This window comes from Typopeltis vanoorti, chromosome 2 (genome assembly GCF_054136105.1).
Source record: "Typopeltis vanoorti isolate ZY-2024b chromosome 2, IOZ_Tvanoo_1.0, whole genome shotgun sequence".
In the NCBI taxonomy this organism is placed as follows: domain Eukaryota; kingdom Metazoa; phylum Arthropoda; class Arachnida; order Uropygi; family Thelyphonidae; genus Typopeltis; species Typopeltis vanoorti.
The window spans coordinates 127136939-127157340 of NC_143550.1; the positions used below are offsets into that span (position 1 = coordinate 127136939).

General features: G+C 36.3%; 1 protein-coding gene across 6 annotated transcripts in view; it reads right to left on the reverse strand.

The window, feature by feature from the left end:
- Positions 1-20402, reverse strand: part of LOC150109418 (basement membrane-specific heparan sulfate proteoglycan core protein-like) — a 1783738-nt gene that overhangs the window by 1451896 nt on the left and 311440 nt on the right. For all 6 annotated transcript variants that reach the window (XM_090413063.1, XM_090413041.1, XM_090413033.1 and 3 more), the window contains one exon: positions 13892-14008. In XM_090413063.1, coding sequence (XP_090269189.1) covers positions 13892-14008 — 117 coding nt within the window. The remainder of the gene's footprint in view (positions 1-13891; positions 14009-20402) is intronic.

Sequence of the window (20402 nt, forward strand, 5' to 3'; positions counted from 1 at the left end):
ATTAATACAATTTTTAGCACAATTTCATATATAAAAAAATTGACTTGCATATTTTATTAAAAATCAACTAATTAATCCAAAATCCTAAATCAAATTATTTCAGTTTAAAAGCAAAAAAAATCATAACAAGTAAAATAATATTAAATTACATACACTTACCTTTTAAAAATGTATTTTTGTTTAAATTTGTTTCACTATAAATTTACAATTCCCACTTCACTCAGTGATTCACTAGACACAGAGGGCAAACAAACACTGGTCGCTGTTCACAACAGTTCATTTTTTTCACAAATCAGAAAAAGATGAACCAAAAACATGTGCTGTATTGCTGCAATAAAACATGTGTTCTATGGCTACCTGGCCGTGGGCCAAAACAGAATAAAATTTTAAGACAGAAAAAGCATCCCATGGTCGAGGGTGTAAGGTTACATGTCTCAATCACTTTCATGATTATAATTTGTGGAATTTTTTTACTCGATCCCGGGGGAGTTCCCTGTTGTCCCCCCTATGTGGATGCACATGACCATATGATTACATTTTTAATCGATGTATGAAAGTTTTGGGAGTGTATAGGGCATCAGCACTCATCTTAATTGGTCCAATGCAATTGCAGGATAACTTTGAATACTTCTGCAGTGGGGGAACAATTGGTTTGTTTTAGGATTTATTAGAAAACAATGAAGTAGAATGCTATATTTCAGCATTGCTCAACCTTACTAAGCCCAAGGACCAGTAAATGCCTAACAAAATTCTACGGACCACTAAGTTATGTTAATTTTTTTTTTAAATGTATGTGGGGATTACCAATATTTACATATACATATTTGCATACAATATTTACATATACAACATTTTATATATATATATCTATATCTATCTATATCTACAAATACATATGGAAACATAAAGTTGGAAGTAAACGATTAAAAGTGTATCATCACTGAACAAAGTTTTAATTTTTTTATTAAACAAATAAAGGTATCAGCTTCCGATGTGCTGTGGGCAAATGAATGGGTATCAGCGCTGTCCCGCTGATATCCCAATTCCCAATTCATATACCCACAGCAAACTTTTATATTTTATTCTCCAATCATCTGCCCATACTCATGAAGCTAGCCCCACAACAATTTAATCTTCACGCACCCTCTGATTCGACCTGCGACATGTAGACTGTCCTATTAGCACTTCTGAAGGTATACTGAGCCTTGGTTGAAGAAGGGAAACCATCAATAATAAAAATCAATAAACAAGCAATTGGTTGAAATGTGGAAAACACATGTTCACTTCAAATCTGACAAAACAGCAAGGGAAGGTGGAAGCAATAAAACTGTATTGTTGTTCACTTCACCCTTCTTATTATTCGTCATTCTGCACTACAAATTATTGTAGTGCCCGAATGACGAGTAATAAAAGAGGGGCGAAGTGAACATCAATTTAGTTTTATTGCTTCCACCTTTGAACATTCTGACACTATTTGTTGGTTTTTTAAGTCTCCATTCGATTTCAATAATTTTTACTTATTCAAATTTAATTTGTTTGGATAATTAAAATATATATATTTATTTAATTAATTTAAGTCTGCCTGCAGACCAACTGTCCCATCGTCGTGGACCACAGGTTGAGAAACTGCTATATTTGGTTGGAATATTTGAAATACTCAAAGATGAAAATATGTGAACCATCATTTATAAGACATATGAGAATAGGAAATGAAAGAATAAGTGCGAGTAGAAATACTTTCATTAATACTAAACAAATTATTAATAATTAACATTTGTGATATGTGTGTCCTATAAGTTGTTGGGTAGAACAAATAGCACGAGCCTATAAAGTCTAGATATGAATAAGTGAATTTATGATGGCATAATTAAAAAAAAACTTACAAGGAGACAGAGTATAGCAGAAATAAATATGGTTTGATGGAGCAGCCAATCATTTCATAAAACTTGTTGCCCATGTTATGTGTATTTCTCTGGTTTGTGTATATTTCGCTCCATTTGCCAAGAATTTTCTTTTGTTTACTGAGACTCAGAGTACATAACATCTGATCATTATCGGAATTATCCACACTTTCGGGAATCCTACATTCATTAGTTGTTTTTTTAGTATCAGCAGTTCGTCTGTCTTATCAATCTCGCATCTGCTGGTATTGTTTTGGTAGATCAACGTCTTATAATACACAGAATATTCATTTTTATTCAGGAAGAGATTTTTTTTTTTTTTACTGTCTGTTGTTTCCGAAGACTAGAATAAAAATGCCCGTATACCGTTAAAAAGCTTTGCAACCTCAACAGATGCTATACTGCATAGCCAGAGAAACATTTAGTTTTTTTTCTTCTAACATCCACTTTCAAATTTTCAGTTCCAGAAAACATGTGTAACAGCTGTTTGTAATACAGCCATCATACAGAAAGTGCTCAACTCATGACAAGTGACAACATTCAATTGGATTGGTTGACAAAATAACCAATCACAGATGCCAGGTGAGCTCAAAATGTTAGCTCATCTAGCCATACCTTCTCAGCGGTTTTAAAATACTACAATGCTAAGAATTTGACCCGCTGCATCCTCTTTACATATTTTCAAAGGGTGCAAAAGGTGTATGCATTTTGAAGCACACCCGGGTTATTAATGAGAATGTGACAATGTTTACACGTAGAAAAGTGCCCTCTTCATGAAGCACTAATGCTTCATTATTCTGATGAAGAGGGCAAATGAAGCATTAGTATATTGTGTTTAATGTTAGGAATCAAGCAAAGTCTGCAAACAATTAGGGAAGTCTTTAACAGGAATGAATGCAAAAATATAATATCGGTGATACTGTTATTTCGTGGATGAGCACCGCACACCTAGCACACCAGGAATATTCGCCCCTGATATATATATATATATATATATATATATATATATATATATATATATATATGGTGTGTGTGTGAGCTGCAGATTTCAGATGTAAATGTACAAAAAAGCCAAGGAGTGACTGTCCTAAACATAAATGCCAGGGGCAAGAGGAACAAAGGGGTAAACTTTGTTGCCTTAATAAGTTTGGTTTAATCCTTTATCCAAGTGTAAGCAAACAAAGTTTGTGCCTGAAAGTATCTTCAGGACTGGGGTAAGGTAGTGCAACACCAGGCGACTCATTGCAAGGGTGGAGAAAGCTCTCATTACTCCTATCTCAGTATTTCCCATAATGCAAAGCACATCTCCTTGTGGATATGTGTAATGCTATGCATTAAGGCAAAGGCCACTACCCATACCAGTTTCGACCTTTATTGAGGTCTCGTCAGTGAGAGCCAGGCCCAGTAGTGGAGATACAAAGGCAGAAACAATGAGAGGTCATCCTAACCTATAGGAGTTGCCAAAGGGTGTGCAACCTTATTGTTGCCTTAGTGAACATGTGGCCTAAGATTGTTGTTATCGATGAAATCTAGCTCTTAGTCAGGTGTAGAACTGAAATCAAGTATAAGAGGTATGGTATTTTCAGAATAGACAGAAGAGATGGAAAGATATTACTGCTGATATTAGGTGATTTGTGTCCAGTTAAAGCAGAAACTCATGGTAATAACTGTAATAAAGTTCCACGTAGCAGTGCATTTAAGGCTAACAAGATGAAATATGTGGTGAGGTGTTGTGGACCTGGAAGTTCAGCTGCTGCACACAATGAAATACATTGCAAATTACCCTGATAGGTATTAAATGAGTAATCATTATGACTTAAATTATCCATGTATTGAAGTTACCAAGTAGTTAAGGTACCAAGCAAAAGTCATTACATAGCAGAGAAACTCATAAGAATGAAGGAGAATGCGAGCAATTCCAAGATAACATTCTCAAGCAGCATGTGAAAGGAGGAACACTTGATCAAAGAATGTTACATTTGAAATTTAGGAGTCTTGGTTAATGATATGACTCTTTTGCTACTAACAGGTAAGAGTGATTGTGCCTTAGTGATCCGGGAATTAGCTAAGTATATGGATGTTCCGATTAGGAAAGGATATGATGAATTATAAAGTTGGAAATTATGACAAATTCAAGAGAATACATGTTCGGTTTCTTGGTATCAGTTATTAAATTAAGATATAAGCAGTGCTTCAGAAAACTGAAAAGATGCTCAGATGATTCATATCTGAATACATATCCCTGGAATTCAAAGAACAAATAGCATAGTAGTGAAGGTACCAAGCAAAAGTCATTACAAGTCAGAAAATCAGCTTAGATACTTCCCAAATCTCAACAACTATAGTTATATTAATACCAAAAGTATAGGAAACAGGTGCTTTAAGATGAACTCAATAATTAATACTTAAGGAATTAACAGCGTACACTAGAAATAATTAAATCAACTTTAATATATACTTTTCAATATTTTGGCAAAGTCACATTGCCATCTTCATGGGAACTTAAGATAAAGACATGTGCATGCAAGTACTACATAACAGTAAATGAGAAACGAAGCGAGGAAGCTGTCGTTTGCCTAAAGTCCTGATGGTGTCCTCTGGCCGGCTATATTAGGTGTTCATGGCCTTTGGGCTGAAGTTCTTCTGATGTATGTTTCCTAAATTTGGGGCAGTCCCATGCATCCAAATTTGTTGAGGTTTGGCATCTTTCATATTTGAACTTGCTGCGGTGTATTACTGTGGCTTTCTTCCACCTTATTCTGTGGCAAGTATCCAGAGCATGGGGGGAGGGGGGAGCCATTGGCTGAGAAAGTGTTAACGATGTGATTTAGTTCAGTGGTTAGGGATTGGCCATTTGAACAGATTAGTTTAACCCTGTTGAATAGTGTCTTAACTCCATATTGTTGTGAGGTGGGGGAGGTGATTGTTGGTGAATGTATCTGCCTGTATGGGTGGGTTTCTATAAACTGAGAAAACCAAGGTACCATCAGGTTGGTGGGCGACTAGTGTGTCTAGGAAGGGGAGGCTATTGTTTTCCTCTTTTTCCAGGGTGAACTTGATTCTAGGGTGTTGGTTGTTTAAGTGTGTTAAAAAGGAGGGGAGTGTATCCGGGCCATGTGGTCAAATAGCAAACACATCATCAACATAGAGAAGCCATATTGTAAGTTTGTGTGGGGCAGAGTTCAAGGTTTTCTCTTTAAAAGTCTCCATAAAGAAGTTGGCCAAGGGTCCCCTCTATCTGTTTGTAGAATTTTTCCTGCCAAACGAAATAGCTTGAGTTCATTGTGAACTGAAATAGGGCTGAGATATCGGGAGGAAATTTAGCTTGGATTAGCTATGAGGGTTCTTTGAGGGGGACATTTGTGAATAAGGAGGAGATGTCAAAACTGACCATTATGTTGGAGTGTAAGATTTTCTATACTGGCTTTGAAGTGGGCAGTTTTTTTTTTTTTGTGTGATGGTGTTTTGACAGTATAGTGTGAGAGCACTTTGGCTAAATATTTGGCTAGCTTGTAAGTGGGAGAAATCAATGCCATCCACTATGGGATGTAATGGTACATTTTCTTTATGTATTTTTGGGAGCCCATATATACTGGGAGGGGGGGGGGTCTAGAGTTATATGGTTTTAGTCTGTTAGTAATCTCCACAGGTCAAGAAGTGACCTTCTTAAGGAGCCTATGGAGTTTTCTAATTTGTGAGTTGGTGAGATTGTATTCAATGGGGAGGTAAGTAGCTCGATCTAATAGTCAGTATGATTGAGTACCACAATGGTGTCCCCCTTATCCACTTTGGTGATAACTATTTCTTTGTTTTTCTTCATTTCCCGTAGAGACTTGTATTCACTAATGGATATGTTGGTTTTGGTGGTTTTGCTTTTGTGAGAACACACGCTACATCCAATCTAACATCACTCCAAGATGCCAAATCTCATCCACTTCATGAAGTAAAGTCCACCAATATATTACATACTTATATATCTGTATCCTAAAGTGTAACCCTTGCATTTATTAATATTAAAACTACAAACCCCACTCATTTGTCCAAGCTAAAAGTCTATTCAAATCTTCCTATTATCATCAGCACTATTCCTGACAATTCTACCTAACTTTGAATCATTGACAAACTTTGAAGATCCCCAGTCAATTCACATGAAACATCATTAACAAATAAGTTAAACAGTAGGGGCCCCAACAACAGAACCCTGAGGCACACCACTGGTCACCTTCCTTTACTGAGACACAGCTCAATCATACACAACTTGTGGCAATCAATCAAATGCTTTTGCAAAGTCCAAGAATATCATGTATATGATTCTCTCTTATCCAAGAGATTTGTCAACTTATCATAAAACATAAGCAGATTGCTAAAATAAGACCTGCTCTTCAACAAGCCCATGCTGACCAGAGAATTTTATATTAATCAATTCCAATAATGTATTCTTTTCTAATAAATTTTTCCAAAACTGATCACAACTGCAGATATACAGATTAGTCTATAATTGGAAACTTCTGTCCTCAAACCATGTTTGTGGAGGCATTATTATGCCTTCTTCCTACTCCTTAACCTCCTGCACTGCAAGACTTAAATAACCAGGACAAGTGTATGGCTAATTCTTTTGCACATTCTGTAGGTTTTAGAGTAAAGGAATCAAGAGCACTTTGCTCAAAAGCTTCCATATAAAAGTTAGCAATTGGTGGGGATAGTGGTAAGCTGATGGTCATACCTTCTTTTTGTAGGTAAAATTTATTTTGCCACACGAAGTAACCGGAACGTAGTAAGTGGATAAAGAGGGCTGTAATGTCGGGCAGAAATTTGTTCCGTAGGAGAAGAATTGTGTCACTGCTTGGGACATTTGTGAAAAAGGCAGAAACGTCAAAACTAACTAATAAATCATCTTTGCTGAGTGTTATGTTTTTAATTTTGTTTATAAAGTGTTGTGTTCTTTATAATTGAAATTTTGTAAGTGGGACAACCTATACAGTCTACAACAGGTCTTAATGGAATTCCTGGCTTATGTATTTTTGGAAGCCCATATAATCTAGGTGGGAGCCAGAAGGAGGTTTTCAGTGGTTTCTTTTCATCTTCATCCCAAATCGATACCTTATCTATAAGAGCATTAAGTCTTTTTATTTGACTACAGGTAGGATCCAAAGTGAGAGGCCTGTAAGTTGAATAGTCCTTTGTCAGCTTTCGTAATAATTTGGTCATTATTATTCTTCAGCAATTTCAGTGCTTTTAGTTCAGAGTAAGATAGACTCAGCCAAGGAGGCTTGGCATTAAAAAGAAATTTTGTACATTCAAATCTTGTCCTGTTAGTTGTTTTTTGTGGTAAGGATCAAATACTTCTGTCTATGCTATAAAAAAAATCTATTATGGGTACCTTATTTGGAGCAACGCCAAAATTACGACCTTTTGACAAAACAAAAGATTCGCTGTCTGTTAACAGACTGCCAGACACATTAATAACTACTCTATCTGTATCACAGACATTACTGCTGGATCTGGGGAGGTTCGCCAGTGAATCAGACTTATGTTTTAATCTATCATGGGAAGCATTAAAAACCTCTCAGTATGACGATGATATGCGTAAAATGGTGTTAAAAGTTTCAGCCTCTAATACTGATTCTAGATTGTTCTTGATATCTTCTCTTTCTTTCTTTAAGAGGGCAAGAGAGTTCTTTTGTTTCTTTCAGCTGATAATTTAACAGTGACCTACTGGCCTTGAAATAGATCTGATGGGCTCTTTGAGACTTACAAACTTCTTTTAATTTACAGCAGGCAGGAATAATCTGAGCCATCTTAGAGCACTTTAGGAATGTTATTCTGTTAATGCATTTAGCCTTCTTAACTAATACTTGAAATACCGCGAGTGGTAGACATATTACTTAAAATTATAATAACTGAATTAACTCACGTAAAATATTCTTTATTACTAGAATTTTCGCCTGAGTATCACAGGCATCATCAGTACAAAGGCCAATTAAACAATAACTGACATATTCACAAGGCACCACTTAAGTAGCAAAAATAAGATAACTTTAAAAAATAAAATAAATGTGTGTGTGTGTGCAATACAATTACAAAAGTTAGGAAAGATTAGCTGATTTATAGACGTAGACCATCAGATCGGTTTAAGTTAGGGGAGAAAAGTAACATTTTCACATGTTTCTTTGGTAATCCTATATCTCCTGCTATTGACAACTTCATGGAACACTTCAAACAACGTACTTTTGACAACATTTCACCTAGACTTAACCGTTGGTTCAGATATGTGGATGACATTTTTGCCATATGAAAGGCACTTCTGAAGAATTACAACAGTTTCTCTCAAAAATAAATGCAGTTCATCCAAGGATCCAGTTCACTCTAGAAGTAGAAGTAAATAAGCAGTTAGCCTTCCTAGATCTCTTAATTCTGGATTTAAGAGATCTAGGAAGCCAATCAGATGGTAACCTACAATTCACAGTCTATAGAAAGGAGACATCCACCCATTACATCCATGCTGAATCACATCACCATCCCAGTCAAAAGGCAGGTACTATAAAAACACTGGAACACTTGAGCCCACTCCTTATGTTCTTCAGATGAACTATTACAAAAAGAATTGCAATATATTAATTCCTCCTTATCCAATGAACATAAGAACTCCTTCATAAAAAGAGTGTTGAATAGTCGTGTTTCAGCATCCTCCTCAAATACTGAAAAATAATGCATATACCTATCCCCTATGCGCAAGATGTTAGCGAAAGCATAGCTAAAGTGTTAAACACCACTAATATCAGAAAAATCTCCACGTTCCTCATGTCTCCAAAGGACAAGCTCCCACATCTCAGCTATCCGAGTGTCTACCAGATTTTCTGCTCGTGTGGGTTATCATATTTCGGACAAAACAGAAAGATCTGCTCTTATCCGGTTGGAAGAACACAAGTCATATATTCTGTACCTTGAACCTGAACAGTCTGGACTTGCAGAGCATGCTATCAACACTAGACAGAGTTCATTGGAACAAAACAAAAGTTGGTTCCTCATGGAACGGCTTTATAAAGAAACATGTGAAACATACTTCACTCCCCAACTTAAACAGATCTGATGGTCTCTACGTCTATCCCCTTTGTGGGAAATAGTACTCTATAAATCAGCTAATCTTTCCTAACTTTTGTAATTGTATACACACATATATAGTTTTTTTTTAAGTTATCTTACTTTAGCTACTTAGGTGGCACCTTGTGAATATGTCAGTTATTGTTTAATTAGCCTTTATACTTGTACTGATGATGCCTATGATACTCAGGCAAAAATTCTACTAATAAAGAACATTTTATGCGAGTTAATTCCATTATTATAATTGTAAGTAATATGTCTACTCATAGTATTTCCTTTCTGAAATGAATATTTCCTTTCAGTTTGTTTCCTATATGATTTATGGACAAATTAAACATCAGTGGTCTCAGCACTGAACCTTGCAACACACCACTAGTCACCTGTTTTCACCTTAATGCTGCCATTCCATCTACCACTTTTTGATATCTGTCCAGCAGCCACTCTCTTATTCACATAACCACTGTCAGATCCATTCCCATTTGTTCTAATTTAACTGTACATAACTACATTCCATGTGGTATTGTCAAATGTTTTTGCAAAATTCAGCAGAATCATTGCAAACCATTTCCTTTATCCAACTCAGCTGTCGATCTATTATAAAAAGTTTGTAAATTACTAAGGCATGACTGACCTTTCACAAATACATGTTACCCCCTCATACAGTATGTTTTTATCCACCCTTTTTTTCAATTCTCTTTTCGACCAATTTTTCCAGTGCTTTACCACCACACTTGAAATATTGTCTATAATTTGATACTACAGTCTTAGAACCTCCTTTATGCCAGGGAATTAATTATTTTGCCCTCTTGCCACTCCCTTTGAACTCTACCAGAGCTCAGACTTAAATTAAAGAGCCTGGTAAGAGGCACTGCCAGTTCCTTGCATGATATACCCTTGTAAAGTGGGCATTCATTAACTCAACTATTTTATCTGCTTCTGTCACCTCTTCACCATCAGCACACATTAAGGTTAATCTTCCATAGTCATTCTTCCTCTTACTTGCTACATAATGAAACAACTCTGGGATTTCCTTTTGCCTGCTCGGTGAGATTCTTCTCTTAATCTGATTTTGCCTTTCTTGCCATGCTGGTCAACTTTCTCCTTATATATCCTCCACAGCATTTTCTACTTATGTTTAATGATATTACTCATCCATTTAACTCTTACCTGATTAATCCCTCCTTACCTTAGGTATACAATTTAATATTGTTTCCTTTTAAGATTACCTTTAATTATTTTCATTATGCCTATTCACAGTATTTCATTATTATGAAATACTGTAGCACTAGCATATTTTATGGCATCTGTGCAATATTGTCTATCGTAATTCTGAAAGCTTCTAAAAGTGCTTTTGTTTGCAAACCAGATAATTCTATGGTAGTCTGACGTAGTCAGGGATCCATCAGGCTGGCATGTAATCAATGTCTAGGAAATGGAGATTGTTAATGTTTTCTTTTTCCAAGATAAACTGGATCCTGGGGTGTTGATTGTTTAAGTGTGATAAGAAGTTATGGAGTATGTCCAAGCCATTTGGTCAAATAGCGAACACATCATCTACATAGCGTAGCCAAACAATACGTTTAAGTGGAGCCGAGTTTAAGGCTTTTTCTTCAAAAGTCTCCATAAAGAAGTTGGCCAGAGGTGGAGAACCCATGGCTGTCCCCACTATTTGTTTATAGAATTTTCCCTGCCAAAACGAAATAGCTTGAGTTCATGGTGAACTAAAATAGGACTGAGATATCAGGAGGAAATTTGGCTTAGATGAGGTCCAAAGTATCTTTAAGTGGGAATTGGTGAATAAGGAGGAGACATCTAAACTGACCATTATGTCAGCGTGTTGGAGTTAGAGGTATTCTGTAATGGCTTTAAAGTGAGCTGAATTTTTTTCTGTGTGAAGGTGTGTTGCCAGTATATATTGTGCAAGCACTTTGGCTAATTTGTATGTAAGGGAAATCAATGCCATCCACAATGGGACGTAATGGCACGTTCTGTTTATGGATTTTTGGAAGTCCATATATTCGGGGGGGGGGGGTCTAGAAGTAAAATGGTTGCACTAATTGCATCTGTTCACCCAAAGATTGTCGGAATAAGTGAGACATGGTCGGAAGAAGATGACATTCTGACAGGAATAGAGATGGAAAGGTATGATGTGTTTCGTGAGGGCAGAAGGGAGGAGAAGTGCTATTGATAGAGAAAGAGTTATGTCCATATAAAGTAGAGATGCAAGAGGGAAATAGTGCCAGTGGTTTTGAGGCAGTATGGTGTGAGATAGAGGTGAATAGAATCAAATACTTGGTGGGATGTTGTTATAGACCTGGTAATGTGGATGGTGGTGATAGTGAAATGTATAGTCAAATAAGCCAAGCAAATAAGAAAAGGGTGATCATTATGGGTGATTTTAATTATGGCAATATAGACTGGAATGAAGAGATAGCAACTGGAAGTAAAGAAAATGAGTTTCTTGAGTTTTTGAGGGATAACTACCTCAGACAGTATGTAACAGAGGGCATACGAGGATTGAAGGTCTTGGATTTGGTCATCTCATCAGAGGATGTAATTATAAATGAGGTGTCAAATCATCCACCAATTGGTGAGAGTGACCATGAGGTGATTACCTAGGTGGTTGCCAGCAGTGCGAAGACCTCTGTGAGAAAAGGGTATATGTGGAACTACAAGGTGGGGAGGGGGATTATGAACAGCTCAGGAGACAGCTTGCAGGTGTAAAAAGGGTGAGAAGGTTAAATAAGGCAGGTGTGAGATGGATGAATAAAGAGATTAAGTATGCGATACAGAGAAAGAGGGCATTGGAGAAGTGAAAATAACCAATTCCATGAGGTCTACAAAGACCGGGCAAGGAGGGTGACTTGGTTGGTGAGGATAGCTAAAGAGAGCTATGAACAGCAGTTGACTAATGAAGCCAAAAAGAATCCTAAGGAGTTCTTTCGATATGTAGCCAGCAAAAGAAAGAATAATTATGGAAGGATGACATTGATTGGAGAAAATGGTATAAAGACAGCTGTTGCAGATACTTAATGAGCAGTTCATAAAGATCTTTCAATCTTGTGAATGTCACTTCATGGAGGGATTGAGAGCAGTTGATGATGGGAAGGAGAGACTAATTATAAGTGAGCAAGAGGTGTAGGGGAGTTGAGTAATCTAAATGTTAATAAGGCTGTCTGACTATATAATATATCATCACGTATTCTGAAGAAATGTGGCAGGGAATTGACACCTGCCTTGACATTTTTTTTTTTAATAAGAGTCTTGCACTCGGTCAAGTTCCTAAGGAGGGCAAGATTGTGCCACTTCATAAGGAGGTGATCAAACTCAAGCATCAAACTATATGCCTATCTGTGTGTCAGGTGTTGTGGTTAAGTTGTTGGAGAAGCTTGTGAGAACTAGGATCCAGAGTTGGGTTGACAACAATGGTATTATCTTTGATGGACAGCATGGATTTGCTAAAGGGAGGTCATGTATTAGTAATCTACTTACTTATTACAATAAAGTGACTGCTTCCTTGGACAGAGGAAAAGGATACACAGTAATATACTTGGATTTCGCAAAGGCTTTTGATAGAGTACCTCATGATAGGTTGACAGTCAAACTAGATGGGGTTGGATATTAGATTGGTGCATTGGATTGGAGACTGGCTATCTGATAGATAAACAAGTTGTGTATGGGGGAGCGATATCCAGGAAATGGAAAGTCACCAGTGGAGTGACTCAGGGGTCTGTTTTATGTCCATTACTGTTTAACTTGTATATATTAATGATATAGGTGAAGATTTGGATGGAGATATTCGGTTGTCTGCAGATGATGCAAAGTTAGGATGAACCATGAAGTGTAGTGAAGATGTTGTGGCCTTACAGGAAGACTTGAATAGATTGAGTGATTGGGCAGAAAAATGGGGATGCGAGTTCAATGTTGCAAAATGTAAGGTTTAAAAATTTGGAAAACAAAGATGGGATGCAGAATTTATGCTTGGTGAGAATATATTGTTGGAGGTAAAGGAAATAAGGGCTTTTCCTCCCAAAAACAGGCAAATCAGTCCCATGAACAGACATGAAAAACAGTTATCAGACAAGAAAGACTATAAGAAACCATATTGTTCTATAATTTTTCCCTATTAAAGTAGCATTGTTATCTCACTCTGCCTGGTTCAGTTTTTGTTCTAAATGGATCAATTTTCTCATAACATTTTCGAAAATTTGAAATTTTCAGTGAATTGTTTTTTCGATTATTTGCATTTTCAATGAATTGTCCATTCGATGAACTCTCCGGATACCAAAGACCACATATGTTAGTCATGAACAGATAAATGTTTCAGAGTAGTAATATGATTAGATAGAATGCTAAAGAGAGAGATAATCCATAATTAGTGATAAAGAAACACTCCAAATTAATACCATGGGAACTCAAAGAGAAACATTTCATTAATGAAAACAACTTTTTATCACTCATGTACTTACCATTATGGTTTAGAAGACATCAATGCTATTGATAAGAGACAACTGAGTCCATATTTAAAGCAAGCAAAAAATAATGAAAATTTTATTGATGGCTGCATGCACAGCAATGATTTTTATACCTGTCAGTTCTTCATATCCTTTTAAAGAAGTTTAATTTATATAAGCAGCAAAAACTATAGATTTGTATCCCATTTACAAAAGGCAGCTGAAGCATAGTTTGGAACAGCTGCTATTTCACCAATTATTGCTCTTATATACAGTTATGCGGCTAACAAGCTTCAATGCATTTCTGGTTAGAAAGTAAGTGAAGAAAAAAATAAAGTCTAAGAAAGCAGCAATTGATGAAAAAACAAAAATGCTACATGAAAATATAATACTAAAATGTAAACCAAAAATTAAAAAGCAGCAACATAAACTTACTGCATTCTCTCTCATCTGACTTATCTGGACAATCATAGGTTCCATCACAGTGCTGATAACTGTCGATGCAAGTCTTATCATCACAACGGAACTCATCAGGAGAACACATCATTTCCTCTATGGAACATTGAATTATCAATATAAAAGTAATTATATGACATTTTTCAGCAGATAAGAATGTCAGTGGCTTAAATACATAACACTTTTATATTAATTATATAGACATCCATATAGGAATATAATCATTCTAATCAAATCAGAGCATAAAAGCTGTACTTTTTTTTTAATCCATTTTAAATTGACATGAAGTGATTGTATACCCCACCCTCAAGGACTGCTAATACTTAATATAGGTCATACTAGGTAAAACAAGTCAACTTGTTAAACTGGTTATTGTACAGCTAGCTTGGATGTCGCAAGTAAAATCATCTGACAAAGTAACGGTCAGCACGGTTAATAAAACAAGAGATCTAAATAAATTTTAGCACATAATTTAGAAGAAGTCATATTTTGCATGGAGGTCTAGGTATGCAGATATCTATGTAATAGTAATATGCTCTGCATATTACTATTATTAATACTAATATTAAATAGTAATATGCTCTGCATATTACTATTATGGTGATGGTTTAAATATAGTAAAAAAAATTCATCTTTGATGCCATTACACAAATTCATCAATTTCCGGATATATAACCTTAAGGGCACATACAGGATACTATGACAGTACATGATTAAGTTTGTATTATTAATAATCTCCTATATAAAAAACACTTTCCTCCAAATCAGTCTATTACTCATCAGTGTTCAAATATCATAACTAATATTTCGGTCTTCTAGGGCAGCATTTCTCAAAATGTGATCTGTGGCCCACTAGTGGACTTTGAGAATTTTATTAGTATGTAAATTTTTAATCTTAGTTTGTAATTTTCAGATACAGTTTATAACATGAATATTAAACTACATGTTTTTATATAATTTTATAAAAAAGTATAATGCTTTGCCACATAGTGTATATCTCAATACGCAAGTGCACAGTGGTAGATAAAATTAGCTACGTCACCACTGTATACATCGAAAAATGCAGGACCTACCCTCACTATTCTGTTGTCTAGACAAGCATGAAATCACTCATGATTTCATGCTTATATCTGCAGAAAATATTTCTATCCTGATTACTAGAGACTTCAAACAGCACTTACAATGCCTATCCTATGAAAGCAAAGAAATATTTTCCAAAATCAGGGACAGAATTTTAGTGGATCAGGGATCCTTTTACAGAGTACCCAAAAAATATCAAGGATAAGGCAAGATTTCAAAGAGACAACCTTGTAGAAATAGCTTTACACATGTCACTGAAGAACTTGTTTAGGGAGAGAGGTGTAATGAACTTGTGACTCCAAGGTATAGTCAGAATAACCTGGACTCACTGGCATAACAATGAAGTACTTATTGCTACTCTTCAAGTTATAAATGCGATAGTGTTTTCAACACTTATTTCGAAGAAAAAAAAAAAATAGAAGTTAGCTAAATGTAGAGCCAGATGCGAGACAAAAACTCTCCAGCTTGGAACCTGGTATACTTACAAGTGCCTGAAAGAAAGCAGCATCATTCTTTGCTTTAATATATTTATGCATTTTTACACAAACTCAATTTCCTTGAATGCTTGCATTTGATCAGTTAAATACTTTACAAGTGACTCCCTTTTTGGTGTAATTCATAGCAAATGATATTCTTATCACAGTTTCCCCTCCTCCAACTTAATTTTTTAATGAAAAAATTTAGGTTCTGTATGCTATGCCAACAACTCCACAATTCTGCACTTAGGAGCAGCACATGAAGGCTCTACTTGGGTAGTAAAATATACCTATCAATAAAAGGTGTTGGGGGGGGGGGGCAAGTGGGCCACTAAGTTAGGTGCTTTGTTCTAGTGGACCATGGCCAGAAAAATGAAATACTGTTCTAGCACACTTCTGACAGAATCAATCTACCTAAATCTTTATCTTCCTCAGTGCCTTTTTCCTGTCATCTTTGCATCAGTCAACTATTTTGCTAACACACTCTCTCTCTCATTCTGTTTAAGTGACCATACCATCTTAGGTTAGCTTTACTTAATTGTTCCGAATCATGAAACTAAATAATTCAGCATCTTTGAATCTGAAAATCAATATGGTGCAAAATAATGGAACATGGGTATTTCCACTGAACTGTGATTACAGATTTGCAATAAATTTACAATCTGAATGAGATTGCCTATGTGACTGCTTTTAGCAATAACATTATCATTTGACACTTCCAGGAAGTCCAAAGACTCATCGAGGGAGAGTGTGTGCCAACAGCATCGAACGATTGATCTCCTTCAAACTACTAACTGCGCTCAAACTTGCTTAACTTTTTACTGAGCCATTAATAGCAGAGGCTCTACCAACTGACCAACCTTTGCTGGTATACAATCGAAAAATAAGTGGTCATATTGGAGGAATTGGAATGAACTAAAAGTAAGAATGTGGAAGTGAAAGTAAGAATGTAGAAGTGAAAGTAAGAATGTAGAAGTGAAAGTAAGAATGTAGAAGTGAAAGTAAGAATGTAGAAGTGAAAGTAAGAATGTAGAAGTGAAGGTGATAAGGGAGCAAAAGAAAGCATGAACGAGGAAATGGAAGTATGGTGTGGTAGAAAGAGGTTGCAAGGCTACGGGAGTGACAGAATGAAATTTTTAGAATGCAAGATCTGATGAAACAGCTGCTGAAAATGAAATGAGGAATATGTGGAGTGATATGAGACATTTAGTGGAAACTAACAAAAGAGTGTGAAAGAATAGAATGGAAGAAAAAAATAAGGCTGAAAGAGGTGATGAGTGACTCCAGGATAGCAGTGCATGAAGATTCCATAGAGGATTAGATAATGAGAGAATCCATAAGATCCACTATACAGGAGGAAGAATGAACAGGATAATTCAGGCACTGTACATGAGAAGGAAATGAGCAAGAGAACTAGTGGTGGTTGTGGGAACAAATGATTTAAGTGGACATAAGGAGTATGTAAGAGCGAATATCAGGTGGCTATTAAGAAGAGTCAAAGCAAACAGTGTAGTGGAAAAGGTTGTCAGTGTGTTGCTGAGGTATGACAAATCGAGTTGAGAATGAGAACTAGAATCATGAATGGTATGCTACCAGAGCTGTGTGAGAAGGGAGTATAGTTTGTGCATGTGTTTGAGAGAAGAATGGAATTATACAGCTGTGATGGGTTACAATTAAATGGCTTTGGAGTGAATGTCGCTAGATGGAAGTACAGTGTGTTCTGCTTACAAGAGATCAAAAGTAAGAGAATAAGTGAAAGACTGGGAGAGTGATACTGAAGAGACAGAAGTGCTTGGCAGTGGAAATTACGATAGTGTGAGAAGATAGAAAGGAAACACAAGAGGAACAGGAAAAAAGGGGAGCATGGGTGGACAGGGAGAGCAGATGTTGAAAGTAGCAGTGAATGTGTACAAAGCGTGACAATTTAATTCCTGGAACAGCTGCATCATGTTGCTTGTGTGGAGATTTGTTTGAAGTCACGTGAGTAATCGTGTTTGTACATCGTTTAACTAATGTGTGCATACCTCAAGCCGATAGAGCCATTTGCTAGTTGGCAACTATAAAAACAATAGAGATCTGCATGTAAACTTTGGCATAAAAATGCGATCGAAATTTGGAGCAGCGTGTTAACATCAAATTTTGTGTGAAAAATCAGTAAAACTGCTACTGAAATGTTGCTGTCGAAAGTGGCATTGGTATTGCTCTGAAAAATGCAAGTGTCTGAGTGATGTAGGATATTCAAAGGTGACCAAAACAGCTCATCAAATCACTTGGTTGCTGAAGAATACGTTGACAAGCAGAGACAAGCAGGTTATTGTTCCTCTCTATCGAGCCTTGATAAGACCCCATCTAGACTACTGTGCTCAGATTTGGTCACCTAGGTTTCTTCTTGATGGGGAGGAAGTGGAGAGGATCCAGAGGCGAGTGACCAAGATGATAGCAGGTCTGTGGAATGAACCGTATGAGAACAGGTTGAGGATTTGTGGGTTGCAAAAATTGGTTGATAGGCGGAGGAGGGGAGATATGATTGAGACATTCAAATTACTGAAGGGTTTCTATAAAATTAATTCAGAAGATATTTTTGAGAACAGGGCTGGTTGTGGGAGGACTAGGGGACATCCATGGAAACTGGGCAAAAGTGTGGTTAGTAAAGGTGTTAGAGCTGGGTTCTTTACTTTTAGAGTAGTGAATGAGTGGAATGCACTCCCTGAGTCTGTGGTGGATGCTGTGACAGTGAATGAGTTTAAGGCGAGGTATGATAGATACTGTATGAATGTCAAATAGTTGTGATGAATATGATTTGGGGCCTCCCTCGATGAGTCTAATGACTCCCTGGAGTTGCCCGTAATAATAGTAATAGTAATAATAGCAATTTTTTGTATGATTTAGAACCATCGGTTATAACCTAGTCTGTAACCTTCATTTTGTGCTTACTGATTTGTATTCCCTGAGGATGCCAGTAGAAACAGATTGGCAAAACATGTAGCAGGATAAAAATAAAGCTAATTGATAAAGATTTTATAAAAAAGTGTAATAGTCTTATTTTTCTTCATTGTTTTAATTTTCAGACATTTTTATGGGCTAGCGCTCAAAATATTGTTAATGCATTAACTTATCCTGACCATGAGTTGCAGACGTATGACCGCTTTCAGAGTTCTGATTGCTTTATTCAGAATCAGCCGAGACCCTGTGCTACAACATTGCACACATTTTCACTAATATTCTGTGTTATGGCTATCGCTCCAATCTCTTGACCTGCACTTCTGAAGCTTACTTTCATAACATTTTTGGCACACCCTCTTACCACTCTCACTTTTGAACCAAAATTCCTTCACCTTCAGTAATGAGTACATTTTGCAGATATTACATTGAACAATCCCCCCCCCCCCTAGTTGAATTCCTTGAAAAATGATGCTTTGGGCATCATTGTTCTGCTTCGCATCGATGCTATATGTCACACTAACTGATATTGAAGGACATATTTAACTAAGTCTAACATTACAGTAATCTACTTCTAATACAATTTCTAACTAATATTGCTAGTTTTTCTGAAATTTTGCTTGTGGAAGGTCTTTAAACACACAAACTGCTATAAGATAATACCTACCAGCCACTGCAATATACATATAATCAAATCCAACACTAAATTCTACAGTTGTTTCCATGTGCTGTTCAAGATAGTTATCCTTCAGAAATTCAAGAAATTCTCTATCTCTTCCTTTCAGTCCTCATCATTATAATTAATATAATTTTCATGATTAACTTAAGTGCAAATTGTATAAGTCAGTGCTCTCTACATACCCTGGCTTTTAATAACATCTTGTTAGATATATTCTTTTAATCTCAACTTCAATTTCATCCTCAGAATTTTCTTCATGGACTACTATTTTCAACCTCTTAGTGGACACAGTTTCTCTCATAATAGTACTTTCCCTCTTTTCATCTCCCTGTTGATCAAGAAAATTCTATATCCTTTCATTTCTATCCTGAAAAATACATAATTTTCAAACAACAGTTTTGCTTGCACCAGTTTATCTTTGGGCATACATGACAAAATCTATAGCAAATGACCTCAGATGCCTAATTTCATCTTCTAACTTAACTCTTCTTTTTTAGCTTGTCATCATCTATAAGCAATACTCCTCTCCACAATTCTTTTTCTTTAGCCTCCCTGAAAATATATTCCTCTTATACTGTCCCACCAATATATCCTCTATCAATCATATCTTCTCGCTACCGCTGCCAGCCTGATTGGTTAGCATACCCAGTCTCCGACCAACTGGTTGCGGGTTCTAATATCACTGCTGGCACATGGATGTTTGCGATTGTCTTACCTTATGTACTGCTATAACCTTTGATATGGTGCAGTATGACCTTTGCTGTCCTTGATTCCTCATCAAATTCCTGACATTTACCCTCAAGGGATGTACAGGATATGATAGTACTACATGAAAAATTTACATCATTACTAACTTCCTATCTACAATTTTCCTCCAAATCAGTCTGTTACTTGTCAAGACTCCAATATTATCAGATCTTATATTTCTAACATCTAAGGCATTTTGTACCGTTACAATTCACCTATATCTTGGTCTTCCTCTGGGTCGTTTTCCTGCCAACCTGGCAGAGAACACTTGTTTCGCTAATCTTTCCTCACCCATTCTAAGGACTCTTATGTCTGTGGTCTCTAGTCTTTGGTCAAGTGTTTTACTTCTGACCCAGCTCTCAGATCCACAAGTTAAAACAGGTTTGAACACTGTTGTATACAGCTAATTTAGTGTTCCAACCAATTTCTCTCTTATTCAATTGACTTCCTACCATACTAGCTTTGTTGATTCTGTTGTCTATTTCCATATTTAATTTACCATCTTCACTAAAAATCGTGCCTAAGTAGCTGAAATGCTTTACTTGTTCCACAGGTTCTCGGTACCACA